Genomic DNA, 27090 nt, shown 5'->3' with positions numbered 1-27090 from the left:
TTTCCTTATCCCCATACTAATATATGGGGAGTGTGGAAATTAACGCAGGGGGACTTAGCAAGGAGATATCAGTGTTATCTCCTGTGCGAAGTGTTATCATGGATACTAACATAACGTTATTTAAGGATAATGTCCTTAATAACGTTCATTTAGTGTTGATGAATAGGCCCCTGTGTGAGAACAGTGATGAACACATACATAGGCCAAATCAGCAATCAGATGTATCCATACGCTGCATTGAAAGGTGGTCTGGTCTAAAGATGTGTGCAACTCTAAATGCAGACTAATGCCGAATTTGTGGAATTGGTAGTCCCTGTGGAAATCCCTGTGACTTTCTCCCATAGAAGTTATAATGTCCTCAAAACGTGTTTTCTTATCTATCTATAACTGTTTATTAATAGGGGTAGGGGAGGATTTATACCTATGAAAGGCATCAGTAAGGGTCTCCTGAGAAGTTTTGAACATTGATAAAAATGATTTGTTGGATTAAGCACTATGACAGGTACAGTACACTATGGTGTTTCATTTTAGGCAAACGTAGAAAAACCTTCTCTCAGCCGATCGGAGCAGTCGGGAAGAAATGCCCTATTGTCAGATATCAACAAAGGCAGAAAGCTGAAGAAAGCCGTCACCAATGATCGCAGTGGCCCAATTCTCGATCGTAAGTTTGCATTCACTATTTTTGTATTTATTTTTTTTACATACATAATTAAATTTTCTTTGGCAGTATAGATTATTGTGTCCAATAAAAGAGTAAATATTTCACGTAAAAACAATAAGGAAAACAAAAAAATGCAGCTGCTTAGAGATATGTAATTAAAGAATGTGCTGGTCTCTGGGGTATAGTTATGAAGTGTCGGCTTTTCCTACACACTGCCTGACAGTGGTTTTGGCAGCAATAATAATTGTAAAACCTGGAGTGTTTTGCATTTAATATTATTGCAGTTTTAAGTCCCATGGCTGAAAAGCAACAACTTTGAAAAGTCAACGTTTAGTAAATATATCCCCCTGTCCATAAACTAACTTATCCTTCAGAAATCTAGAAGGCCTATATAGATGCCACCTACTTTGCTCTGAGACACATCAATTGCAATCCAATTATTTGGCCAGATTACAAATTGGTTGGGTTCATAAACTTTGGTGGACAAATTGCACGGACCTTGCTGTTCAAATTCCTCACTTAGGGCTCTATTTATTACAATCTGCATTAAAATGCAGATCGTAGTGTGATTTTTCCGACTGAATTTGCAATGCGAATTCAGGCAATATCACACAGGGATTTATGAAAAATTCCTTGCAGGGACAAAGCTTGCGATAAAGCTTTGTCTGTTCGAATCCCCTCCGCAGCCTTATCACTGTATTTTTCGGAGAAAAAAAACTGTGACAAGGTTCCGTGCATGCGCCAACCAGCTACCGCTAAGCCCCGCCCCCCCACCTTACTTTTACTTACCTCCGGTCAGGTCATCGCTGCTCCGGTTATGTCCTCCCTCCGGGGCTCTGGTCAGCTGGTCTCCCATTCTGCACTGTGACCCGGTCAGCTGTCTAATGCATGTATTTTGCCACAATTTATTTTTAGGAAATCGCATGCCAGATCGCATTTCACATTACAATTACGGGTAATGCGATCTGTTTACTAAATATATGTGATAATTAGGGCTTGGAGTAGAATTTTACGAATTCTACTCCAATTGCCCTTTAGTAGATTTAGGTGAAACTAAAATAATGTGAAAAGGATGTGAAAACACCCTTTTTTTACTTGATTTTAGTAAAAATAATGTTAATAAATGGAGCTCTTAGGAGCATATTTATCAATTATTGAGTTTCATACCCAATATTTGTAACTTCTTATGGCCACTATTCACAGCAATAAGAAATTGTTTACTGCCCAAATGTATTTAAAGGCACAGGCAGGGCCTCCGAAAGGAGCCCGTCCCTGCAATATTTTCGGAGCAAAGTGACTGCATCAGTGATCTCTTCACTCCTCTATCAGGACTCCTGCACAGTCTGCAGACCACGTGTGTGTTTGTGTGGCGGCCATTGTCAAGGGAGGGTTCTGAAGGAACCCTCTCCTGGTTATTCTTTGTGAAATGGCTTACGCTATCAGGTGAGGTTAGCTGCCGGAGCTTGGTAAATCTGACAACTTCACAGCCCCCTTAGAAATATGCTGTCGCAAATGTATATCTGCCGTGGTCCCTCCATGGTAAATTCAGGGCATACTTAATATTTGCATGTATACCCTAAAAATGGGTGTTTTTTGGGGGAATATCCACAAACATTATTTGATAAATAGGCCCCAATCGCAGTGTGCACATGGTTACCCTGCTGTCCCTTTCTCTTATGGATCAGCACATACACTAATGATGGTCATCAACTGAATCTTTTTAAATCATCCTGTAAACTTTACATTGAATATGTTGCTGAAACTACATGGTCCTAAAATACAACTGACTATGCAATTCCCCTTGTCCCAAGCCTAACACCTTGGTTTTGTCATTGTAAGGTGCACTGACAGTCCTGACACTTGACTTTTGCAGTCCCAAGATGTTTAATGAAACTTGTACATAAGTCATGAAGAGTTCTGTCCTGACAAATGGCCTGATTCAGTAATTATGCAATAGCGATTATGCACGCAGTCTCGCTGCAAAGATATGCTAATGTCTGCAATCGCTATGCCATATTCAGCCTAACATAATGACGCCCACATTACCTTACTCACATCTGTAATACTTAGCAAGACTGCGAAACCATCGGTAACATCTAGCACCATCGCAGCCCCACGCGCACTTGCACAAGCTCTGACCTTACTCAGGAATTGCTGGTCGCACACAGTGAGTACACAAGCTGCATATGGCATCGCAGTGGCGAACGTATGCACGCCCCTGCAACAGCATTCAAACGCCCTAGCACGCCTGCATTTCACCGATGGGTCTGCGTAGTCCCTGCTCCCGATCACAGTAGAGTATTTGCGCACTGCCATGCATGCGCGGAACGCAACAATCGGCCGATCACTTGTATAATCACAGTTGCAATCGCTGCTGAATCGGGCCCAAAGAGAGACCTTTCTCCACACAGTGAGAAATTCTGTATAGCTTCCTGCATCATCTCTAACTTCTTCATTAATTTTCATTTACTCACTGGGAGTACAGTAGATTGAACACGTCACTCTTTCTCCATGCACATTGTCTGGTGGATCCGTAACAATCTGTGTATTTTAGCATTTGCATACTCAGTCCTTGCATGCTCTGTACTTATGTACATTAAAATATACTTTGCTTATTATAACAAGAAGACTCGTCATTCTGTTCTTTAAAGGGAAGATCCCCTAACAATAAGTACAGATCAGTTTCAAGGGCCAGAAAGAATGTGTTTGCCATGAAGTGTCTGAATCAGACAAATTGTTGCATTTGTGCGTATAAAGAATCTGTGCAGGTTGGCTTTCTGCAATGAGCCTTGCGGACTAGCTGTACATAAAATAAATGTGAAATATTTTTTAAATGCAGTAACTTTGACACTTTAACTTTGATCAGCAGTGAGACAAGTGACACTGTTTTCTTTTAAGGTGATATTTTAATATATAGCTGTAGAGAAAATGTTCACTTTTGTTACCTTATGGGAGAATGTAACTAATTTTATATCTTTCCAACAGAACCAAAAACATCTCCTGGAGGTGGCGGCGGAGGAATGGGAGGTGGCGGCGGTGGTATGGGAGGTGGTGGCGGAGGAATGGGAGGAGGTGGAGGGTTTGGAGGCCCGCCTGGCTTAGGGGGCTTGTTCCAGGGAGGAATGCCCAGACTACGGCCGTCAGGAAGCCGAGAAAGTGGTAATAGCATATATTCCTTCTATGTGCCTTATAAATTGTTAAAACCTTTATCATTTCTTGTTAACTTAAATTGTTCCTTATGTATCAATAGCTTTTTATTGTGACTTCATTGTTCATGTGACTTTATGAAGTGTTTTGTTTTGTTTTTAGTATGAAATCTTATTATACAGAAAGCAATTTTGTACCAACAAACAATACAAAAATAATCCTCAAGATGGCGCTACTACACTATTAGCCAGCAGCTGTGAGTAGGGGTGTCATTAACTCCTATTGATTAAAGAGCTCTGTATACTGGTAAATAAGAAGGGAAACACAATGCTAATGGTGAAGTGTAACTGTATCAGAAATTCTTCATTATTCATTTAAATGTTAAAGGACTTACGGGCTAGGATACAAAAATTGTATATAAGCAATTTATACTGTTAAGGAATGTTGATTTAAAAAGCCCAACACTATAAAAAATGCAACTTTGAGGGGAAAAAACATGGATGTATCCATTTACATACTGGATTGGGACTGATATTACACCACAAGAAGCAAACTCCAAGATATGAGTGAAAGGGATATTACCAGGCCTGACAAGGGGGAGTCGCAACTAGCGAGGCGATCCTTTGCACAGTTGTATACAGTAGGTCTCCTGGAATCCTTGTGAATTGCTGTGTCCGCTACTGATGTTGGAGAGCGCAGCTAAGCGTATAATGCAGTTGATGATGGAATAGGTGTAGTCCCCATAGCATGTAAAAGGAAGCAATTTTATACCCGTAACCTGTAATTTTTCATTTGTTGGTATCATTTGCCGATGCTTTTGCCAATTGGGGTAAAATTGTGCCAACTAGTGGTAAAATCACTGCAATAGGGAACTTATGAGAAAAATAGTTTTAAAACAGCAATAGGAATAAATACTAAATGAGGCTTGTTTTGCATTTATTGCTATTGCCGGTTTAAAACTATCAGCCAAAGCTTTCGTTGATCAATGGCTTTGCCAACTGCTCCTTAGTAAATCTACCCCCAAGTGTATGTAAACTACTTCAGCTGAGTCAATAATTGTATACTCTCCTGTTGACACATCAGTAAATCATTCTGTTTTTGTACCATTGATTTGAAAAATATTTATAATTGTATAATTTTTTTTTTTTATTCTGAAGTTAAATTACAGATATGTCCTCAATACTACCTCTACTAGCATCTGATATCTGTTCTTTTAGAATCAGTAGGAAACAGACCGCCAATGTTGCCACCTGGTGGTAGAATGTCAACTCCTAGACCCTTTACACTTGGCGCATCTCCAAGAGGACCTGCACCTCCAATAGGCATCAGAAGTGCTGCTCCTGAACCCCTGAGAAACCGCATGCCTCCTCCTCCAAGGAATGATGTTAGTTCCAGATCAGCAAGTGTACCACCTTCAGTACCCAATACACCAAGACCACTCCCTTCAAGTCTTTACAACAGAGGCCCTCCACCAGTGCCAGCTCCAAATAGACAAATGACCCCAACGCCTGCTCCTCCTCCCACATCATTTAATAAAGTACACGGATTTGGAGGAAACAGACAATCTCAATCAGCACCTCAACCACCTCCTTCCATGTTCAGGCCTCCACTTCCTCAAACACCTACTCGACCCATAGATGAAAGGCCACCACCTCCTCCTACAGGAAACAGACCACCACTTAGCAGAGATGTCCCTCCACCTCCACCACCTCAAAATAATAAACCACCAGTTCCCAACACACCTAGACCAAACTCACTTTCCCAGACACCACCTCTGCCTCCAGGGAGGCCAGGACCTCCTCCACTTCCTGCTACCCCTAGCACCTTTGATGATATGCCAAGACTTCCTCAACGGAATTCATCTTTGCCATCCCTATCTGCTGCACCACCACCAGTTCCACCTCCTACACGTTCTGGTCCACCTCCTCCTCCACCTTCCATGGATAGACCACCACCGCCTTTCAGAGAGCCACCTGGGAGATCAGGTAAATTATATTACACTATGTTCTGAATTCTAGGAAGTTGTAAACGGCTATAACTGAAATATTACAGTTAGGTGGAACATTTTGGTTAAATGTGATCAATGTGAGATGTTGACACTTATGGGGCACTTATTAGTTAGGGGTGTGCCAGGAGTGCTGCTGCACAGGGCACAATACCAAGGGGGTGGCACCGTTGCTGCCCCTGGTGGCACTAGTATTTTACTTGGAAGGTTCCTGGAACAGAAACACGGGTGCAACCTTAACTACGTGCCCATCGCTCAGCTTTCTGTTCCTGGACCCCTCTTTTTGTGACATCATGATGTTACAACTACATGGAGGTAGGGGCAGTCAGAATACTGGGTGGATATATTGTCAAGTGAAATGCAATGTTGTATACCCCCCAGCAGTCCCGCTTTTCAAGGACTGTCCCGCGGACCCACTCTGTGTCCAATGGGAAGGGGTTAGGGGAAGCACTCTCTTACTGCTGCTCTTCACAGCACAGCATCTACGCAGTGCGGGGAGAGGGGCAGCTAAGCATCTCTGGGAGTGCTGACTTACCCAGAATGATGGCCAAAACCCCTTCCCACTGAGTCACACCCCTTTTTTCACGCATATCTTTGTCGCACACAAGGGGTCCTGGATTTAAACTCCCATATTTTGGGAGGTACGGTGTATAACACAAAACCTTATGAATAAAGTTTGCAAGGAAGCAGTAGTTCCTCCAGTGGAGCACCGCAAGAGTGGGAGAAGATAGGGTCAAGGGAGAGTCCATCATTGTGGGAGGGGGATGTCAATTGGGAGATAGTAAATAAGGAAATAAGCTAAAGAAGTTTTAAGGAAGCAAATACTCTGGGGACAGGAATGTTGGCTGGTCAGTGTAGGAAATATGTGAGTCAGGTGGGGTAGGTTCAGGAATATGACTCAAAAGGGGCATTAAGTAGGATGCAGCCATCTGTCTGCCTGTAGTAGTGTAGGAGAGAACTGCAGGGAACGTAGCGTCAGACATGTTTAGTTAAAAGCAAGGAAATTAAGGATTTAAAAATATTGACATCACAAATGTGAGTTAGTTACAAACATCTCTCATTCCAGAGTGCACATGAAAAGGTTGCAGAGGGGTACTAGAGAGGTGTGACTAAGATTGGAGGAGCTGGAAATATGAGCTGGATGGGAAGCTTTGGGGTGAAAAAAGGAGTGTGATCAGATATTGAGTACTGCCTGAGATGTTACCAGCAGTCATGAGAAAGAGGTGATGGGAGGATGGTTATGTGGATGTTAGGTTCGTCTCTGTAAGGTGGTGATGGAGGTGGTTTCCAGGAGCACAGTTTAGATTGTGTCATTTGCAAAAGGGGCTTCATTTCAGTTGCTGCCTTTAGCAACAGGCCTGATGTCTTTTCTCCGATGACTAGGAAGGATGTGGGACTTAGTATACTGAGAATATATGGTGAACTAGTTTCTGTTCGTTTCATCAATTTTACGAGTGATGGGCTCTAGGAAACTGATTTCCTCACTAGCCTCAATTCACAACATTTCCCTGAGGGACTAATGCCTTTAAAATAAGGGAGGAGGATGCAAGTGATCTCCTTGATGAGGACTGTGGACAGATTATTGGTTGCAATAGGGAGGTTACTTCCTGCCTCCATTACCAGCAAGTCCATCTTTATGAAGTGCATAGAGTCTACCGCTCGCCATTGTGACTCTTTAGACTGGGCCTCCAATATATGGCTTGGATAATAGTAACTTCTGGCTGGATGTAGTCGGCATCCCGGCGGTCGGGATGCCAGTGGTCAGTATAACGGCATCGGCATTACAGATCCAGAATCCCGACCGCTGACATTCCAACGATAAGTATTAGGGTTAGGCACTAGGGGGAGGATTAGGGTTAGGCTGCAGGAGAGTTAGGCTGGGGGAGGATTAGGGTCAGGCTGCAGGAAAGGTGGGTTAGGGGGAGTGATAGGGGTAAGGGTACTTACCTAATTCTTTCGGGCTTCAGACTGTCGGGATGCCGTTTTCTGTATTATGACCTCCGGCATACTGACCGCCGGGATCCCATACCCAACCCCTTTAGCATATGCTCTAGGGGTGCCCTGTGGTTTTGGGATTGTGTGTGAAGATGCAGGACTGTATACAGACAACAGCACATATGGTCCCGCCTTTGAATCCTAAGACCTGTCTGTTTGGAATCTCGCTGGAGGAAAACATTAACAAAATTATTTACAAATATGTGCTTTGAGCACTTGAAATATTTGCTAACTCTCCCACAATGGCCGGGTGGCTACTGAATATTGGGTGGCGCTCCCGGACCTCCACGTTGGAGAGCAAGTCTGGCCGCCAAACCCCACACTTATCTACCAAAAGTGGGCGGTCCAGAGGGGTCTGAAGACTTGATTCGCGCTGAATCCTGTCATTGAACCCTGCCTCATGCTTTACAATGCTGGAAATCTCTGTATTGTATAGTGGGGGGCGTGGCCACGATGGTGCAATCGCCACACCCACGCAGAGCCCACCATTACCGCCACCACACCCCTCTGCAGCGCCGACCCGGCTGCCCCCTCGAGGAGGGGGCAGCTAGAAAGTTCCAGGCTTGCCCAAGGCACTGTTGCCCAGTGTCTCCTGACAGTTGCTGGGCCCTCATCCATGCCTTTATCAGGGAGGTCAAACAGCTCAGAATTGTAGTTCTGTGCTGATCCTGGTCCTCGTCTGCCAGCACATACCCTCCCCCAGCAGGGTCCGGCTGCGCTCGAAGTTGTCTTGCTATGCCTGTAGGAAGCGCCAGCATGCCAAGGCTCAGCCACTCCTGCTGCTGTAGAAAGGGGAAAGAATTGTTACCCTCCCGGACTGGGCACTGAGCTGGCAGCCAAACCTTGTGCACCGCCACCACAGATAAAGCAGTAGTGCTCCATAGTTTGTAAACGGCTGCATGCTGCCTCTCCAACACTATAGTAACACGTACAGTGTACATAATATATACATAAGAAGTTATAATGTACAACTAAACTAGTAACACCTACAGTGAACATAATATATGCCTAAGAAGTACAGTTATAATGTACAAATACACTATAGTAACACCTACAGTGTATAGAATATGTACATAAGTACAATTATAATGTACATCTATACTGCTTATGAAAATATTTTATACACTCTAGCTGTTTATAGCTTATAAATAATATATACTGAATGCAATACCTTTCATGGTGTATTAAACAGGTTTACGCTTACAGCTTGAAGCATTGTCCATATCTGTAGATAGTGAGTTGGCTGCAGTAAAATAAACTTTTAGCAGTAATGGCATAAGAATAGTATGTAGTCGTACCACAGTTAAAGGTATGTGTTTGCTTCTGACTAGGACCACTTCCGCCACCTCCTCCTGCGAACAGAAATGGTTTTGGTCACAGAGGGTCAGTAGCTCCTCTGTCCACTACAAGACCAGGAATGGAATCCCCAAGAAGTGGCTCCAGACCTCCACCACCTCCAGAAAGACCTGGCATGGGATCCCTGCCTCTTCCCCCACCTCCTTCTTCATCAATTAGAAATGGTTATCAAGATTCGTCTGGTGAAGGTAAGAAAATGGTTACTTACTGTATACAACTAATATGAATGGATGTACTATCTTCCAAGTCAAATGGGGCAGGATTTAAGCTCTTGTTGTAGATGATTTCATCAGGACTCAAGAAATATGGACTTCTTTTGTTAACATTTCCAAAATGTTCCTCAAAATAAGGAGAGAGCATGTCCTCATGGGTTTTATTGTCGCAGACATTGGATGTCTGGTAAATCTCAAATGTAAAAATATCATCAGCCTTCACTTTTCTAAACCGAGTAGGAATTAAAAACTAGTGTTCGGTAAACCTGTAATCTTGCTATAACATTGCAGCTGCAACAATTATATATTTACATAATTGTGTGTGTTGTAGGCACGTTCAAGTCAAACGCAGCCAGCGACTGTCATCATCAATGACTCGCACCTTGCTTCAGGGGTTGAGTACCCACAAGTCATCTCCCTTCAAACAGGCATCATTGTGATTTATAGACTGCCATCTTGGGCACATTTCAAATCCACACACCCTTACTGTACTTTGGCTGGGTCTTCATACCGCCTCCATCCTCCCTTGGCATAAGGAGCTGTAAGTGCACCTTGCTGCCATGTCACCAGAGCAAAAGAAGCACATTGCAAAGAGACACACATGGGCATTTTAGAAGGCCGCTATCTAGCCTTCGAAGTGTATAAGGTTGCCCATCACTGCCCTAAACAGTGAGAATATCTAAACTGGGTCGTATATATTGACTTTATTTTAAATTGAAAGCAAATCTTTGCAATAGGGCAATAAGAACGATAACACTGGTGCTAGATGGACTGAACCAATTGGAAGCTTCAGAGAAGACACACCAGCTGATAAAAGGAGATAACAGAGGCGGGTATTTCTGAGGGCGGGTATTTCTTTTAAAGTATGGAGCAGACATACAAGTTAGCTTAGTGAAGGGCGGTGCATAAACAAGTATTTGCAAGTGATATTATTGATATTAGATAATGGGGTGGACAGTCACTTTTTTTAGGAGTTTCCTTGCTGTGCAGATGGGAGAACATCAGTTTCCAGGTAAAAAAAAGAGTCCTTATTCCTAGGTCCTGAGAGGAGTGTAAATTATATGGGCCCGGGCCTCTTTGGGGACACAGAGTGCAACTTAAATGTAACCACACTCCCCTTGCCACGTTCTGCCGCTCTTGGGAGTCATGCAGTTTCTGCAGAAGGCCCCCGATGGGGTGTCCAAAAACTCACATGTGGCCACTCCTCCCTACTACCGGACTCTACAGATGTGGCCCTGACCACCTCTTATGGTATGCTGACTTACCCAGCAGTGCAGGGGCTAAATCAAATTTAGCGGTTAGATGTAATAGACCTTTTAACTTAGAAGACCGAGAGGCTGATTCTAAACAAAGCAGGTAACTGTGCACCTTGGTAAAACCATGCTGCACTGCAGGTGGGGCGGAATTAAAATGTGCTTAGCATGCAAAATAATAAATGTATTTGCACCCCTTGCATTGCGACATGGTTTGTCCCGATACTTTTTTTTTTTTGAGCCCCGGAAGCTCAAAAATAGAATTAGGATATCTGGTCAGTGGTGGCACCGAGGTCAGTGACACCTGGTGCGGTAAACAGTCCCACACCACCACCACCACGTGCGCACGCCTCAGACATGACCTCACAGGAAGGGGGCGTGACTGTCTCCTTCAATCCAGGGGCGTGGCTTCACACCGAGAGCATGTACATAGCATTCCTAGATATGCTAGTCTGCCCCTGGAGACTGTGCCTGCACAGCCGGCTCCTCCTCGTGTGACAGGAGACGGATGCTGCATGATGTCACAGTGCAGCACACGGCACACTGTCACTGTGGAGGAATTGGCAGTTTGGTTTCACCCACTAGAAGCGTGACACCTGGGTGCGGTCTGCACTCCCCTTGTGAGCGGTCGCACAGGGGCGCCACCCATAGAGGGCGCACCCCTCCCTAACATCCCGATTTCAGCGGGACATTACTGTCCCGCTGTTCCACCCGTGGGCCGAAGTGGCCCGCGGGTGGTTAAATCAGGAGGTTGGGGGCCCTCCACTGCCGCAGCTGTGCGGCGGTGCAGGACCCCGGAGACTCTGAATGTATGCTGCGCGCATGCGTGCGGCATCCATTCAGTGACTGGAGAGTCCTGGGGGAAGCCCAGCTAGTGAGGCTCCCCCCAGCCTGAAGTTATTTGGAGGCGGACACGCCTCCTAATAATGTCACGCAAAGGGGGCGTGGCATATGGTAATTAGGCCACACCCCCATTTTCAGTCGCGTGCGGCAAAGATGGGGCACGCTGGAGGAGGCCGGCACAGGGTGCTCCGACCCCTGGAGCCGGCCCTGTTTATGGTAAATAAGGCAAGGTTAGGAATAATGCAGCCCCTGGAATAAGTGCTGTGTCACATAATAGCCAGGCTCCTGTGTTTGTAGAGCCTGACAACCATCATAACCCCGACTTCAGTGCATCTGTTTAGCTAATGTCATACCGTCTATTTATATTGTATAGTGGTGGCACCAAGAAAGTAACAGGTCTGTGTTGTATGTTTCTTTTGATAGATGAATGGGAGCGACGATTCTTATTCCATCCGTTTTCTGATTTGCCGCCGCCAGAACCATATGTACCAACAAATAAAACCTATCCCAGCAAACTAGTGCGAGGTGAAAGCCGAAGTGAGTATAGGTGTCTTCTTGTGGGTTATTTTCTTCATATACGGTAATGACTAAAGTTCACCTAAAGCAGGACTGATTCTTAATAGGTTATAGGTTCCTACATAGCTAACGATATTCACAGGAGCGGACTAAGTGGTCAGACTGTACCTTGGCACAGCGTTACACCCCGCATAGCATAGAGTTCTTTGTTGTTACTGAGGGGCCTATTCATCATTGCTAAAGGTAATTAGATTTAGAACTGGCATGGAGTTCTACCTAATTACCGGAGGAATTCATCATTCCTCCTCTCCATCAGTATCTATTCCGAAAAGCTGCCATTTTTGCGAAAATAGATCCTTTTCCCTACCTGCATAGTGCACACCCTGCCTGTCTCATGGTTCTGCTCGGCTGCGGGAGCTCCATCCACTTCTATCGTCAGCGGTGGCTCCCCCCCCCCTACACCGCCACCGCCGGCTGTCATAGGCTGCATCAAGGGGAAAGGACGGCCAGGCAGAGGAGGCTGTAGAGCAAAACTAGTAGACTTTTTTAAAAAAAAATTTGCAATGCTGCTGCCTCTGCCGGGAAACGTCTTCTCCTGTCTGTTCACCGGTGGCACTTTGTAAGTGCTTCTTTAACTGTTTCTAGTAAATAAATAGTTAATTGAAGAAGCACTTACAAGTGCCACCGGTAAATAGGGGGGAGAAGCTTCCTGGCAGCAGCATCATTGCGGAGGGGAGAACACCCAGTGCATCAGCCGGAGGCGGGACCAGGGAGCGACGGAGGGAGCCGAGGACGACCTGCTCACACTGAAAGCAGGTAAGTATATCCCGCTATAAGCCACCTAAGAATGGTGTACAGTTACACCATCAAATTCCAAAAATACATAATTTTCGGAATTTGATGAAACATAAGTATAAGGTTTTACCGCATTTTACACATGTACTAAGCACCAGAATGCGATGCATTCCGGTGCTTCGTCCCGGTAGGTAACGTCATCTTCAGGCGTTACCCAGTAGAAGCTTATGGGCTTCTTTTCAGGACGCTCCCCAAAAGAGGGATCCAATAGGATCCCTCCCCCGCACGGCTGGCATCCAGAAGTCCCTCTGTCCAGGGGCATCGCAAAGGGCAGCTCTTATCGGGAGAGCTGTTTTTTGCTATGTAAATCGCATTTTAAAAGTAATCAACTGCAGTATGTACCCGAACACAGGCGGGATTTACCGCATCACAAAAGCGATGGTTGGAACATCCCGCCCAAAGATCTCCGCAGGCAGTTACACAGCAGTAACTGGTAGCAGCAGGCTGCCTCTCACATATACAGTACATTACTTTATGTTGGGGCCGGTCCCGATACTTCCAGACAGTGAAGGCAGCATTACCCTCACCCCCCCCCCCATCTCCCACATCACAATTCACAGTCCACAACCCCCCACCCTGCTAGTTGCAAAATAATAGAAAAGGGATGACAAAAGAAGTCATGCCTTGATAAAGGGTGGCCTGCTCTGCCACCACCAGCAGATGGAGCAACTATTGTACTTCCCATGCCTAGTGAGAAATGCAGTTTTCGTCCAAAAAACTGCAAAAAGTTTTGACCATCTCAGAGCAGGTGAAAATAAAAAAAAATGCAAAATCCCTATTCTTTCTTTTACTAAAAATGTGGGGATTTCTTTCAGAACCCTTTGAACCCCCCCCCCCCATAATGAATTTTTTCGTAAGTTGCGCAAATCGGTCAAATTTGTGGAGAAAAAAAAAATTTGATGGGGCAGTATGGATGCGTCAAGTGTTTCAAACATTTTAACGTACCCCCAATTTACGTGGAACAGCAACTTCCTGACCACTTCTAAAATAATTTCCAATGTACGTCAGCCTTTTTTTGGGGTACGAACGCAATTTCCTGACTTTTGGGTCTGGGTTTTTTTTTCACACCTCCCGTTTTCACCTGTTTTTTTTTTTTTTTTTTTTCAAAAATCAGTCAATTGAATCCGGCACTAGGTCTAATTTGTTCTTATACTGTGAAACCATACCTAGATCATTTTGTGCATAATAATCTTGAAAACATTTTGTTAATAAAGTAATGTTTTGATTAAAAACCTTGTGAGAATATCTTATATGTGGGATAATTACCCTATTATAAGTTATAGGTGTGTGTTTAAAAGTAGTTCAAAGTTGCTTCTAGTAATCTTAATAATTTATAGCACATGGTGCCTTATTTTTTTTTTAAATAAAAATAATTATAATAATATCAGAACTCATCAATTGTAAGCAATGACATCAGAACTGACTAATTATATAGATATTATATTATAGGAGTTTCATCATTTATGTATTTTAATGACATCATACATGTATAACATTACGTATTGTTGTGACGTTTTAGGCGGCTCTTCCAGAAGAGAGCGAGGTGCCCCTCCTTTGCCTCCGATACCTAGGTGAAATGGATCTCCGAGAGCCAAAGATACCTGCGTTTATCAGAGGAGGTCATTTGACATTTAATTATGTGTTATTGTTGTTGGAGTCTGTCGGATAAAGACCGCATGGGATTACGTTGACGGCTGGGTGCAGAAATTGCACTGAGCAGGTGTAACGCATTACGCTGTGCTGTTGCCCTAAGCATCAGCAGCTACGACAAACCAAAGCCTATTGATTTATCTCCTGTGACTATAAAGGAAGGAATTCAATTGATATAAAGATTGCTCAGATCTTATGGTGTTCTCTCCGTCTTTAATTCCATTCTATTTACTGAATGGGCACAATGTATTTTTTTATTCAGTGTGTTTAACTAGTTAGAACAACGATCTGTGATGGCGATCTGTCTGTCACATAAATGCCTCCCTGCTTTATTTGTGTATATACATTCCCCACTGTCTGTGTTGCTAGCGTACAGAATGGTCTATGTACTAAGCCAGTTATTTCAGTATTCATTTACAGTAAGAGATGGGTGACGGTCTAATTTTGCACTGTGTGCATAGTTTATGAAGGCAATTAAAAGTCTTAGGGCTCATACACACAGGCAATAGTATCATTCATTAAGCATATGTTCCTATAGCCTGGCAAACGTGCTTTAATGCTGACAAGGCATGCACAAACACAATGTACATAGGGCATGTATACAAACACAATTTCTACAAAGTGTTCGCTCTGCATCAAATTTCAGCATCTGCCGTGGTTGCGAGTGTTAACAGTCGGTACATAATAGAATGTGCTGCAGGGAGAAGTGGCTTTTGAATGCTCTGTTAAAAGTGATGTCATTGTTTCTCAGTCGCTATGTGTACGAGCCTTATGAGGCAGGCAATACAAAATATATTAAAACACATTTCAATATCAAAATAATCTTTATCCTACTGTAGCACTGTAAATGGGACGTTGGGGCCTTCACTGCCTAATACAGAAGATGCAACACAGGCAAACATGGTGGTACTTTCACACTAGCCATTTTGCCCATATACTGGCAGCAAGCCAACGTAGTGCAGGCGATGACTGATTCATCCTGTACTAGTGACCGGGCCATAGTTCCCAATGCAATGGGCACTACTTAAGCAAAGTAGTCGGACCAAATAGATTAGACCAGAGACGCTAGACACTCCGCTTTGATAGTACAGTATTACTAGTACTTTTAAACTGTAATTTGAGTTAAATTTAATACGTTAAGGTGGCGCCAGGGGCACCTGTGCCATAGTTAGAGAAATCCTGTCTTAAGCCATATAACAAAATATGCAATTGCCAACCACATTGATGATGTCCTCATTTAGAGTTAGACGGGCGCAAACTTTTCTGTCCTGTGTTAGCAGATGATGGTAATGACAACACTATACAGCCACTTCTGATTGGCTGTATTCATATTGTATTTAATCCTATTTTTTTTTTATGGAAAATACAATTTGCATTTATGAATAACCTGGTCAAGTCACCAATTCTCTTTTGTGTATTTGACACTTTATTTTGTAATAAAGTGTCAAATACACACGTATAATTATGTGACTGTCACATTTACTACTAGGACGGTGCTAGTGTTGGGCGGCTGTAAATATGTCCGCCTGACAAATGCCATGATGCAAGAATAATGTGGTTTTGGAGTTGGAGCTCAGCAGATATTTATAGAGAATCTTCCGATGTGCATTCTGAGCTGGAGAGATGTCGCACTCTATGAACTAGATTTATCAAACCTTCTTAAGAGAAGTGAAGGTGTTTCCTATAGCAACCAATCAGCTTCTACCTATCATTTATCTAGTGCATTCTATTAAATGATAGCTAGAAGCTGATTGGATGCTATGGCCATCACCTCCTACTTGTCTTCCTTTAGAAGGTTTGATGAATCTCACCCTATATGAGGACGTGAGCCTGGATTACTAGGCAGTTTTGACTTTGGTCTGGAGTGGACATGAATAATGCAAAAGAAACCTAATATTTATTCATTGAGAGCTATAAACAACAGGCTGGGGCTTAATTCCGAGCTGCAGAATTCTGCAGCCGCTCTTCCCTTTGGCTGCAGAATTGTATTTATTTTCCTATGCTGATGTGACAATCGGCGAACAAAGGGCTTGATTCAGAGTTGAAATGCACAGCCGATGTTTTCGCAGTTGAGCAATGTATTGCACCTGCGCCTACGTAAAAAGGCAGAGGAAAGTCTTACTACGCACACGCGAGCTGAAGTCTGAGACTGCATTCGCAAGTATCCGTAATCACAATGGGTCCAATTCTGATATGTACACGCGATATCCGATGTATGGGGGTCTGCGCATGTGCAGAACGGGTCCCGTGTGATTGCTTGCAGTTTCCCCCATGATAGAAGGTGTATCTGAATCTGCGTAGCCCAGCACTTAAGGAGTCGCTGTGCGTCCGATCTTGTGTGAATGATGGTGTGTTCTCAACCCCTGGGGGATCTACTCACAGCGCAGATAAGGAAATTAGGTCTAGCAGCATTTGCTCAGTGCGTTGCACGCTAGCTCAGGCAGGGAAGGCTATTGGCTGGCATTAGCATATTCTCGCACATTAGCTCCGTGAGAAATCGCAGCTGTGAATGTAATAGCGTATGTTTTGCGATTCAGGCGCATGTGCAGTCAGCTCTAAAACAAGAGAAGCGTCTCTGTTTCGACAGACGCGTCCAGCTCAGAATCGGGCCCGGGGTCTCGGAGTTGGATGCATTTTATGTCAAAAGTGATGGCGTAAACTGCGCCCCTAGCATAAAGGTACAGCATACAGAGTGCTCTGCAAGGGTGGCATATGTGCCGTGTCTACACTAGGAAAGAGCAGCTGTATATTTGCCAAGATAATGCCTGGTGAAAATGGTAATATACGCGCCACGTTTACGCCGGAATTTGTGGATTGACAGTATTAGTAATATGCTAAAGTTCCAGCAGCAATTTTGCAATAACCCTGTAAAATGCAATTATACCGTATACAGACACAAATGCAAAATGAAAGTACTAATTGAGTTCAATTAAATACAAACACACTGGGGCTGCTTCTAAGTTGGGTCCGTGTCCACGTCTTTTGCAGATCACATGTCTGCGACTTTATGCAAATGGCGCTACAAAGCCATTCCCTGGCGTATGTCCGAATGTTCCGAGTATGGCCTGCCACGTGAGTGGTTGAGCGTCTGTGTACGCAACCACTATCGCCAACACGCCCACGACACTCCCATAACACGTCCATAAAACGGACCATCTCCATGTGTGCTTTAAGCCACCTCCCCATCATCGCCCAGGAACTCCCACTATATTTTTATGACTGTGCGTCTCCCGTGCACCTCAGTCACAACCCCTGCTCTGTGCGCACCCTATCTGGATGTATGCGTGGAAGAAAACAAAAGCTCTACTGCGCCTGACATGGGCAGTGCGTGTGAGCCAGAATCAGGCCCGCTATGTCTTCCCCTTTACAAATATAAGTGGGAATTTGATTTCCTGAGGCAGTCCGATTGCAAATACATAATGGGATTAGCATGGAGCTGCCACAGCGGGGGAGGGATCAAGACCGACTTAGCCAATGAGGAACGGCTGTCCATCATCATCATCATCAGGGCGGATTTTGCACCGGGGCCAAGCAGCCGCAAGTGATGCTCCTCCTGACAGTCACATGTGCATCTTTCTTGTGGTCAGTAGGGGGCGCAAGTTGTGTACATGCACAGTACAAAATGGCGCAATAGCTTTCGCCCCCTACTCTGCATCTTTCCCGTAATGTTTACAAATAAACATTTCTTTGTATGGTAAATAATTAAAAAAAAAATAATAACTTTTTTCTCATCTTTCAGTTCTTGCTTGCAGTGATATAGATAGATGGCACATAACATACTTGAAACAACTGTGAAATTAATTTGGTACAAGATTTTGTAACACCCTTTCTATTCTGTAAACCTGTCTTTCTACATAGCCCCATAGCAATAAACAAGTGAAATATTGCATGATACATACGATGGACTTGTATGGCGCAGTAAGTCAGAGCATTCACGTAGCCATGACATTTGCTGCATACCGATTAGAAATAACTGTTGTTTGAGGGTGGGTACACACCTAAACGACTGCCAATCGTGCCGATGTTCAAGGCGATTTGCCTTCACCCTGGACATCGCATGGTACACACTTAAAAGATATAATGAAAGACGGAACGATCACTGGGCCTGATTCAGAGCCGCACACTATTTGCGCTCGCTCGGTCAGAAAAAGGGGCCGGCTATTTAAATTGAGCGCTCGCTCTTTGCGGTCTGTTGACGCCTCTATGTCTGAGCAAGCGAACGAAACATGCGCTCGCTATTTTGTAAAGACGCCCCCTGGCCGCTCGCATCCTACGTCATCTCCGCTATTTATTTGATTAAACGAGTACATCGAAAGGCATCTGAACTGCTCGCAGTGCTTGTGGTAGGTTTATCCTACCGCAATCATGCGAACAGTTCAGGCTAAGAGACAACCAAGTGACGTGGTCGATGACGCTGCTTTGTTAATTATGCACACCCTTAAAACGCCCGTTTTGACCGTTTGGCACGCCTGCGTTCGGATCTCCACTCCCAGTTTTCAAGCACCTTCCCCTGTTACCACCCACAAACGCCTCATTCTGTCACTCAAATTAGCAGGCACTCGCTATTTGGCGAGCGCTCGATTTCCGATCGCACTGACTGGTTGGCGCATGCGCATTACGACCCATACGCATGCGCAGTTGTGCAAACATCGCTCGGAGCGAATGAGTGGCCGCTTACGAGCTGCTCTGAATCAGGCCCACTGTTCCGTCCTTCATTAATATGTACAGCCTCACATGCGATATCGTGTGATTGGTCATGCAGCACGGCCAATCGCACGATATCTCATCCGACCTCGGGAGCGTGCGAATCGGGCATACACACTGCACGATATGCCCGATTTGATGTTCCGATTTCGGCAAATTGGCCAAATCATGCCGATATTGTCCTGGTGTGTATGCACCCTAAGAGAAAGTACGCGTGGACACGGCATGGTGACATTGTCTTCCAGCCGACATCCATTCCCATATTCCGTGTGTACATCCTCATAGATATCAGGGCGTTGTATTTGGTCTGAGCTGAATCCAGCTGAGCAGTACCAAGTGCACACAGCCTAATGCAAGGTTGACTTATGAAAGTGTTTGTTTCATTGCCATGGCGTTCTGTGCTGTACAGGCTTGCACGTCAAGGTGCAAATGCGTCTTGTCCTCATGCACTATTGCTTCAGTCGTGCCAAACAGCCTTTCTCAGCACGCTAGGACCCATGTGACTCGGCTTGTCTCGATCGTTTTTTTTCGCTCGAATGTGCGTCTGCTTCTTGGTCACAATCAGACTGCACTATTTAATTTGATATACGCCACTTGTACATCTGTGTGCGAATGTGTCTGAATCTGTATAGGAAGTGCTACGATGCTGCGCCAGGCGTCTCGCGCCACGTGGTGTACTGAGGCTTGTTGCATAAAGATGCATCCGTATATTCATTGTTTTCATAGAACTGGTAAACTCGCTCACTCTGCTTCCATTCCCAATGCAGAACTAACGTAGATATCCATGGCTAATCTGTTGTTTAATAGCTTTACTACCAAAGAATTTTGTTTTGGGCAACCAAAGAAAAAGCAAAAATAGGCTAAGGTATATATAATCATATTATATTAGTTTACATTTTTTATTTTACTTTTTTATATATATATATTTTGTATGGATTATGGAACAATTGATTTTCATAAAGTGAAGGATTTATCGGCTTTGTTACCAATGCACCTACATTAATAACTTGCTAAATTTTTTTTTTTTTGCTATCTAAAGCCGGGGGAACACACCTAACCGATATATCTGCAGATGATGGTTGTTCATATACACTGAACAACCATCACCTGTCATCTGGACGAGGGTCCGGCTGGCCGGCGGTAGTGTCGCGCCCCCCTCCCTGCGGCCTCCACTGCAATTGTACGGGCGGACGTCTGCTCCACGCAGTACGATGGACAGATATATCACACGTTAAGTCTGTGAACGACGTCGTTCACAGACATATCTCTGGTACACACTGGCCGACGGGCACCAGATATATTGGCCGATTAATTGATCGCCCAATACAGTGTATCTGCCCGTGTGTACCCAGCTGTACACAAAATATTGGTATCTCTAATTTCTTATCTAACTTAGTGCTGTTATAAATGCACTGCAATATGATTGTACAATACTGTTTCACCATAATAGCCATAAATACCCAGAGATAAAGTAGGGATTAATGTATATGTGTGTCCATTAGTGATTTTTTTATTTAAGACTGCTGGGAAAAATAGACTTGCTGAGCTGCACTCACACTCAGATTATGCAGAGTGACAACTTCATAGTCCAATGGCAATTTGGCCCCACATGTAAGTGTGGATTGGATGAAGTGCAACTATTCGGCACATGGACCAAGCGGCTGGTCCTCTTTTGGCATCACTGGGGCCTGTTTGTGCAGTTGGAAAAGGATGACTACACACACAGGCCAGTAGATCAGTTTATCAGGCAGAGTGCTCGGTATTGGACACACACGGTGCAGTGCCGTGCCAGTTATCAGTGGGTCTAGCTAATGGTGCTTGCATTGACTGGACCTGAAATGAAGTGGCAGCATGCACTAAAAAACATATTGAATACACCTATTTCTCTGCCCTGGAGGCAGTTACTCTTTCTGTGTGAATGATCAAACTATAAACTGTTCCAGGTATACAGATGTGCTGAACGGAAGTCATTGTGTCTCGTCACTAAGGCAGCATATTGCAGATATATGTTCGGTGGTGCTGGCGCTACCACTGTAGTTAATAAAAAAAGTAATTATAATAAGTAGATTTTAATGCGTATAACCATTAGTCTAAAGTTTTAATATCAAGTGAAATGTATTAGGATTATTTTCTTTTTGGGGACCGAATTAAAGAGATTGCAGAACCCCATGTTTTTTTATTTTATTTTACTTATTTTAGTGCAGGAGCATAGGGCATTCATATGTCCATTGTCCGTTTCTCATTGTATTGTAAAAGACATATGTCCAACGTGTTCAACCTTTCTTCATAAAGATCCACAGTCAATGTTAGCACCCCTAACATAGCAGTCCTGTGTTATGTAACATGTGGCAGAATCCTAAGGTCTATACAGGCAATCAGCTGAACACCCCCCAAAAGCACCCACATACCCCCTTACCCGACACAACAAACTATGTATACGTGGCTATAATATCATTTTGTTTGTGCTCTTGTTGTTTTGTTCAGTACATCCATTTTTATTAAATTATATATGTGACTGAAACAACAAGGGTCAAAGTTTGAATCCCTTATTCCAGTGTGTATTCTCTGTTTAAGTGCAAGACATGCATAGAATATTCACAGCAGATGAAGACGATACGAGCAATGTACTATTACCATTTTGCTTTATAGTGTTTTTTTTAATTATTATTACAAGCATCTTATTTATGAATTGTTTGTCAAATAAAACTTCGGGAAAGTAACAATCATCTTACAAATTATTCAGAGGTAAATGAAATGGGACGTTGATGCAAGTACACCTATATAATGTGTCAAGCAAACAGATTTGTGTATAAAATGTAAGGCGTCTGATAGTACAAGTGCATGTAATATACATGATGGCCATTAAAGTCAGCACAGAAGCATTGCCAGCGATTTTCAGTAAACGATGTCGAAAATTTTAGGTTTGCCTAATATTGTTAAGTAATAGGGTACAGTGAACGATCTAGATACCATTTTGTTGCCCAATTCAATTTAAAATCAAAACTTTCACCAACGAACGCTCTTCCAAAGAAAACCTGATTGATTGGGGCCTCCGGAAAACCTAGCTGGCTGATGGGTACATCAGCGATTACATTAAAGACATAAGGGTTGATTTGCTAAATGCCGGTCTTTTTTTTTCGAATCCGTCAATCATCCTGCCGTCCCTTTAAAACTATCAGTCAAAGCCATCTATAATCTGTTGCTTTGAAAAACCGACATTTACTATATCTACCCCATACAATGATATTGGTTATACATTTATGTTGGAAAAAAACTATGTATAAGCGACATGTTACGACAGTTAAAATTTACACAGCATTTTAAGTGTATTTAACAATAGGAATTTTAGCCTCGTACACACGGAGAGATCAGATAACGATATCGTTGTCTGATCGTCCTGCACCCTCCCTGGTGTGCTGGATGATCGATCATCCAGCACACCACCTACTCACCGACGATTAAGCGACCCGCGATCAACTATCGCTGGTCCCAATAGTAACTTGCTCGATATCGAGCAAGTTTGAACTTGCATGCACGGCCGCTGGACGATATCGCTATAGTCCACATGTGGCCGCGCATCACTGGTCATCTGTGAGTTTGTAGGGACCTAAAAATGAACGTTTAAAATGATAACTATATCGTTATCGTTAAAATCGCTAATTTATATTGCTCCGTGTGTATGCACCATTATAGAGGAACCGGACACAATTAGAAAAATTATTTTATTTGTTAGGTCACCAAATTAATTAGCCCCCTATAGACTTTTATATTAATTACTGGATCTGTAGCCTACTAATGTATGGGTGCTAAAATATGTAAATGTAGAGATTTCTGAGAGCTTCTGTTTGACACGTTTAATGGTTATGGGTGAGAATGGATAAGGAGGATTACAGTGTTTTATGAGCTTGTCTGGGTTAAGAAACCAAATCAGTAAATTTTCTATAATAAAACATGTATGCCATATTACCAAATGTGTATAAAATGCAATAAATACTCTTTTTGAAATTTGTATAAAATAAATGTTTACAATTGTTTTGAAATTGCTTGTATGGTGTGTTTTATGTCCTCATTCAATATGCAAAACAGTTGTTTCATGATCCGTTCTTTACGGTACAAATTAAATGTTTTTTTGGTTTTTTTTAATGAAATTTCTATATTAAGGGGTCAATTCAATTAGGAGCGAGTTTGTAAAAGCGAGTTTGTTTAATGAAATTCGCAGACATCGTATGAATGTGCGCACCCGAGAAATGCGAGCTCTAATCAGAAATGCCAATTTGCGCCACTCGCAACGAGGTTGTGCAACTTTTCTACAAACCGATCTGGGAGAAGTGCATGATAAAGTGGGGGAACCATCCTGGACATCTAAAAAATGGCAACTGAGATATCAGGACCATATAGAAGGCTGTTACTGACCATAAAGAAATTTCTGGAGATTTTTAAAAGTTGTCAATGGATGATTTTTAGACCTTGATTTTTAGACCTTTTACTTGTTAAATATTATAGCAAGCATTTTTCATAAAAAAAAAAAAAAAAAAGACAGGTATTTTGGAGTACAGCACAATATCTGTATATAAACTTTTCAGTGTTTTTATAGGTTTGCAAAAAGTTGGAATACACACTTTTACCTCTCATCTGTAAGTTCAAAAACCCCTCTCCCATCAACACAAGACCCCCTGTCCGACATGAACACCTCCTCATACCTGTCCCACGTTATTTACACCTCCATATACCTAAAAAGAAAGATTTTCCATACCTTTTCCCCTGCTCAGGGGTGTATGCACACTACAAAATGTGAATTTCCTCGGAAAAATCAATGCAAGTTTGGAATCTAATTGCAAATGTAATTCGCGGTAGGAGTTCGCTGGGAGAACAGCCCGCAGAAACCAACTCAGACCTAATTAAATTGATCCCTAAGAATGTTAGTATTACACACTTAAAATTGTTCAGATGAATGTGGCAGAACCAGGCTGTAAGAGGAGATTTAAAACTTAATGGAAGTTCCTCGCGCCCTAGACCAGAACTAGGTCCTACTCCTGGGAGCACCAAGCCCTCTGAAACACCAAAAAATACAAATAGGAGTAGCCCTCCAGCGCCATCTTCTCAATAGTAAATCTGTTTTTCCAAGCAAGCATGTAGATTAGTCTCTTCTCTTTCATATATAGGTGAACAAGTTCTATACCAAATTTTAGGTCTTCTAACCCAATCCTAGATGAGGCTAGCCAATATCATAGGATGCACTCGCCAAAAAGGAGTGGGTGCTGTTCACAAAAAGGTTTCTTCGCCACTCTAACACAATCTCCTATACTTCAGCTTGAGGATCCTTTTCCTTTGATCTCCCAGACACATGGAAATGGTCTCACCTCAACACCCCTTGAACCGTTCCTCAAAAGTTTCGTCCATTCACCTAAGATGTGAGCACTAAAGAAAGGCTGAGACAAGGCAAATACCGACCATCCCCAGAGGTCAGTGTAATATGATCTGGTGCTGCTCTGATCTTTCACAGTGACTGTGTGCAGGTTTTAGTGTTTATGTATATATATGCGTGTGTGTGCATATTTCGGCGCTCAGGCTGCCAACACTGACCACCCACCCACTGCCTGCAAAGGTTGCATACTGGTGCTACACAGAGCACAGAACCTGCGGTAGCCAACACTGTCTCTGTAGCGTTGGAAGTTGCTGACGTGTGTTTGACTACCACATATCTTCAATAAATAATTCTGCGCAGCCGCATCATGGGACGTGGCTGGGTAGAGCCCAGAAGAAATGGGATGAAAATACCAGCGGCTGACCAGATGGGCGGTTGTAAGTATGCTAACCCTCCCCTCTCCCCCCCTAACCTCCCCCCCAGTGTCTAACTCTAACCTTCTCCCCTAGTGCCTAACCCTAACCTCCCACCAGGGGTGTCTAAACCTAACCCCCCCTCCCCACACCCTAAACCTATCCCTCCAGGGGGGGGTGCCTAACCCTACTCTCCCCCCCAGGGGTCCCCAAACCTAACCCTCCCCATCCCCAGGCTAAGTGTTATGCTTACCCACCAGACGACCGGGATGGCGAGGGTTGGTCTTCTGGCGTTGTGGATAAGAAAGGCGCCGGCATTTCGACGCCTATCTTAAGTCCTGTGTCGGGCAGAAATTGCATCTGCTGGTCTATTAACTACATCCCGACAGACACAGGCGACATAGAAAAAACGGGTGTGATAGACCGCCGGATATCAGTCCGGCGGTCAAAATCACGACGCCGGCAGCCCGATGAGAGAAGATTCTGATAGTGCAGGTAAGTATCCCTCCACCTCCCCCCCCCCTAACCCTCACTTAGGGGTGCCTAACCCTAACCTCCCCCACTAGTGCCTAACCATATCCTCCCCCCAGGGGTGCCTAAACCTAACCCCCCCTACCCGCACCCTATACCTAACCCTCCTGGGGGGGGAGCCTAACCCCCCTTTCCCTAGCCTAACCCTTCCAGGGGGATGCCTAGCCCTAAGTCCCCCCGGAAGCCCCTAAACCTAACCCTCCCCCCACGCCTAACCCTTCCCCCACACATCCCGAAAAAACAGCGTCTCAAGTTTAATTAGCGTTGGGGACTAACGCTAGGCACAGATATATCTGCAGATCGCGTGCCGCACCCCCCTCCCCTCGGCTGCCGCTTCTTGTCGCCCGTACACACTTGTCGATGGACACATACAGTATATCTGCAGATATGCCATATATCTGTGAACGATGCCGTTCAGACATATTGTTGGTACACACTGGCCGACAGGCTCCCGATATATTGGCCAATCAGTTTATCGGCCAATATATCTGTCAGTGTGTACCCAGCTTAGGGAAATGTTTAAAACCTGCCTGACCAAAGGGACAACAATCTCAACAGATGGTCGCGATTGTTCCGATGGTGATCCCAGGCTGTGACCTCGGTCGCAGCGCTGGGATCATCCAGATGCAGCAAGGAGGTGTCTGACACCTCCTTCTGAATTAGCATTTTAGATGGACTGAATTATACAGCCGCTTGTGTGTAGCTGTGCAATTCCGTCCATCTCTGAATCAGTCCCTTAGTAGCATACATTATCAGCATTTTTTTTAAATAAATAACTGCAATGACAATACTGAACTAGGTCGGTAAATGATAACTTACTGCTTTGCAGATGTGCATGCGTGAGCGCAAACTGTATTTGTATTTTTTCATTAACAAGTAAACCTGAAAGTCCAAGCCAACAGTAAGTTAAACCTTGCTGTCCGGTCTAGTATTGCTATTGCTGCTATATATATATTTTTTTAAAAGGCTACATCTAAGAAGGCAGTTAATTTATTCATTTACAGCACTGGCTAGGGATGTGTGATAAACACATAGCAATATTGCAATAAACAGAGAAAAATTAGAGATTTTTTTTTCTGTTACTCTAAACTATTCTAGCACTCAAGGAAAGGCAGACTATACAGTACAAATTATTTCACAAAAAAAAAATTGTTATAGCTTCAGTATGGGGCAGATTCAATTAGCTTTAGTTAAAGCTCCATCCTGCTATTCAATGAAGAGTCACTACGCTGAACGTTAAGCCCAGAGGGTGCACTTAATGCAGAAAAATCTGAGTTAAATGCATCCTCTGGGGTTTAACGAGCGGGGTAATCATAGATTCCACACACCTAATGCGGAATCTATGGGTTAACAACACAAGTTAGCTGCAGGTTTACCGCGCAGGGAAAATGCATAATAATTAAATAGTACCAACCATTAAATCCGGAGCTTTACCTGCGCAGTAAACACCATGGCTAATTGAATCTGCCCCAATAAATTAAAGTAGTTGAAGATAGGTGCTAACTATGCCCCATGAAACTAGCCAAACCCCATAGCAGAAACTACACATCCTGTTCTGACCACACTCACAGAGCACTGGTCACG

The 27090-nt window shown here is 43.8% G+C and overlaps 1 protein-coding gene across 4 annotated transcripts in view; it reads left to right on the top strand.

Moving 5' to 3' along the window:
* Positions 1-15797, top strand: part of WIPF1 (WAS/WASL interacting protein family member 1) — a 97186-nt gene extending 81389 nt beyond the window's left edge. For all 4 annotated transcript variants that reach the window (XM_088468497.1, XM_088468487.1, XM_088468490.1 and 1 more), the window contains exons 3-8: positions 532-661; positions 3647-3820; positions 5026-5793; positions 9140-9352; positions 11896-12009; positions 14363-15797. In XM_088468497.1, coding sequence (XP_088324623.1) covers positions 532-661; positions 3647-3820; positions 5026-5793; positions 9140-9352; positions 11896-12009; positions 14363-14418 — 1455 coding nt within the window. In that variant the 3' untranslated portion in view covers positions 14419-15797. The remainder of the gene's footprint in view (positions 1-531; positions 662-3646; positions 3821-5025; positions 5794-9139; positions 9353-11895; positions 12010-14362) is intronic.
* The last annotated feature ends 11293 nt before the right edge of the window (positions 15798-27090 follow it).

The sequence above is a fragment of the Taudactylus pleione genome, unplaced genomic scaffold (genome assembly GCF_031769625.1).
Source record: "Taudactylus pleione unplaced genomic scaffold, aTauple2 ptg000004l, whole genome shotgun sequence".
Lineage (NCBI taxonomy): Eukaryota > Metazoa > Chordata > Amphibia > Anura > Myobatrachidae > Taudactylus > Taudactylus pleione.
The sequence above is the reverse complement of the archived record's forward strand: the minus strand, read 5'-3'. Positions and strand labels throughout refer to the sequence as shown.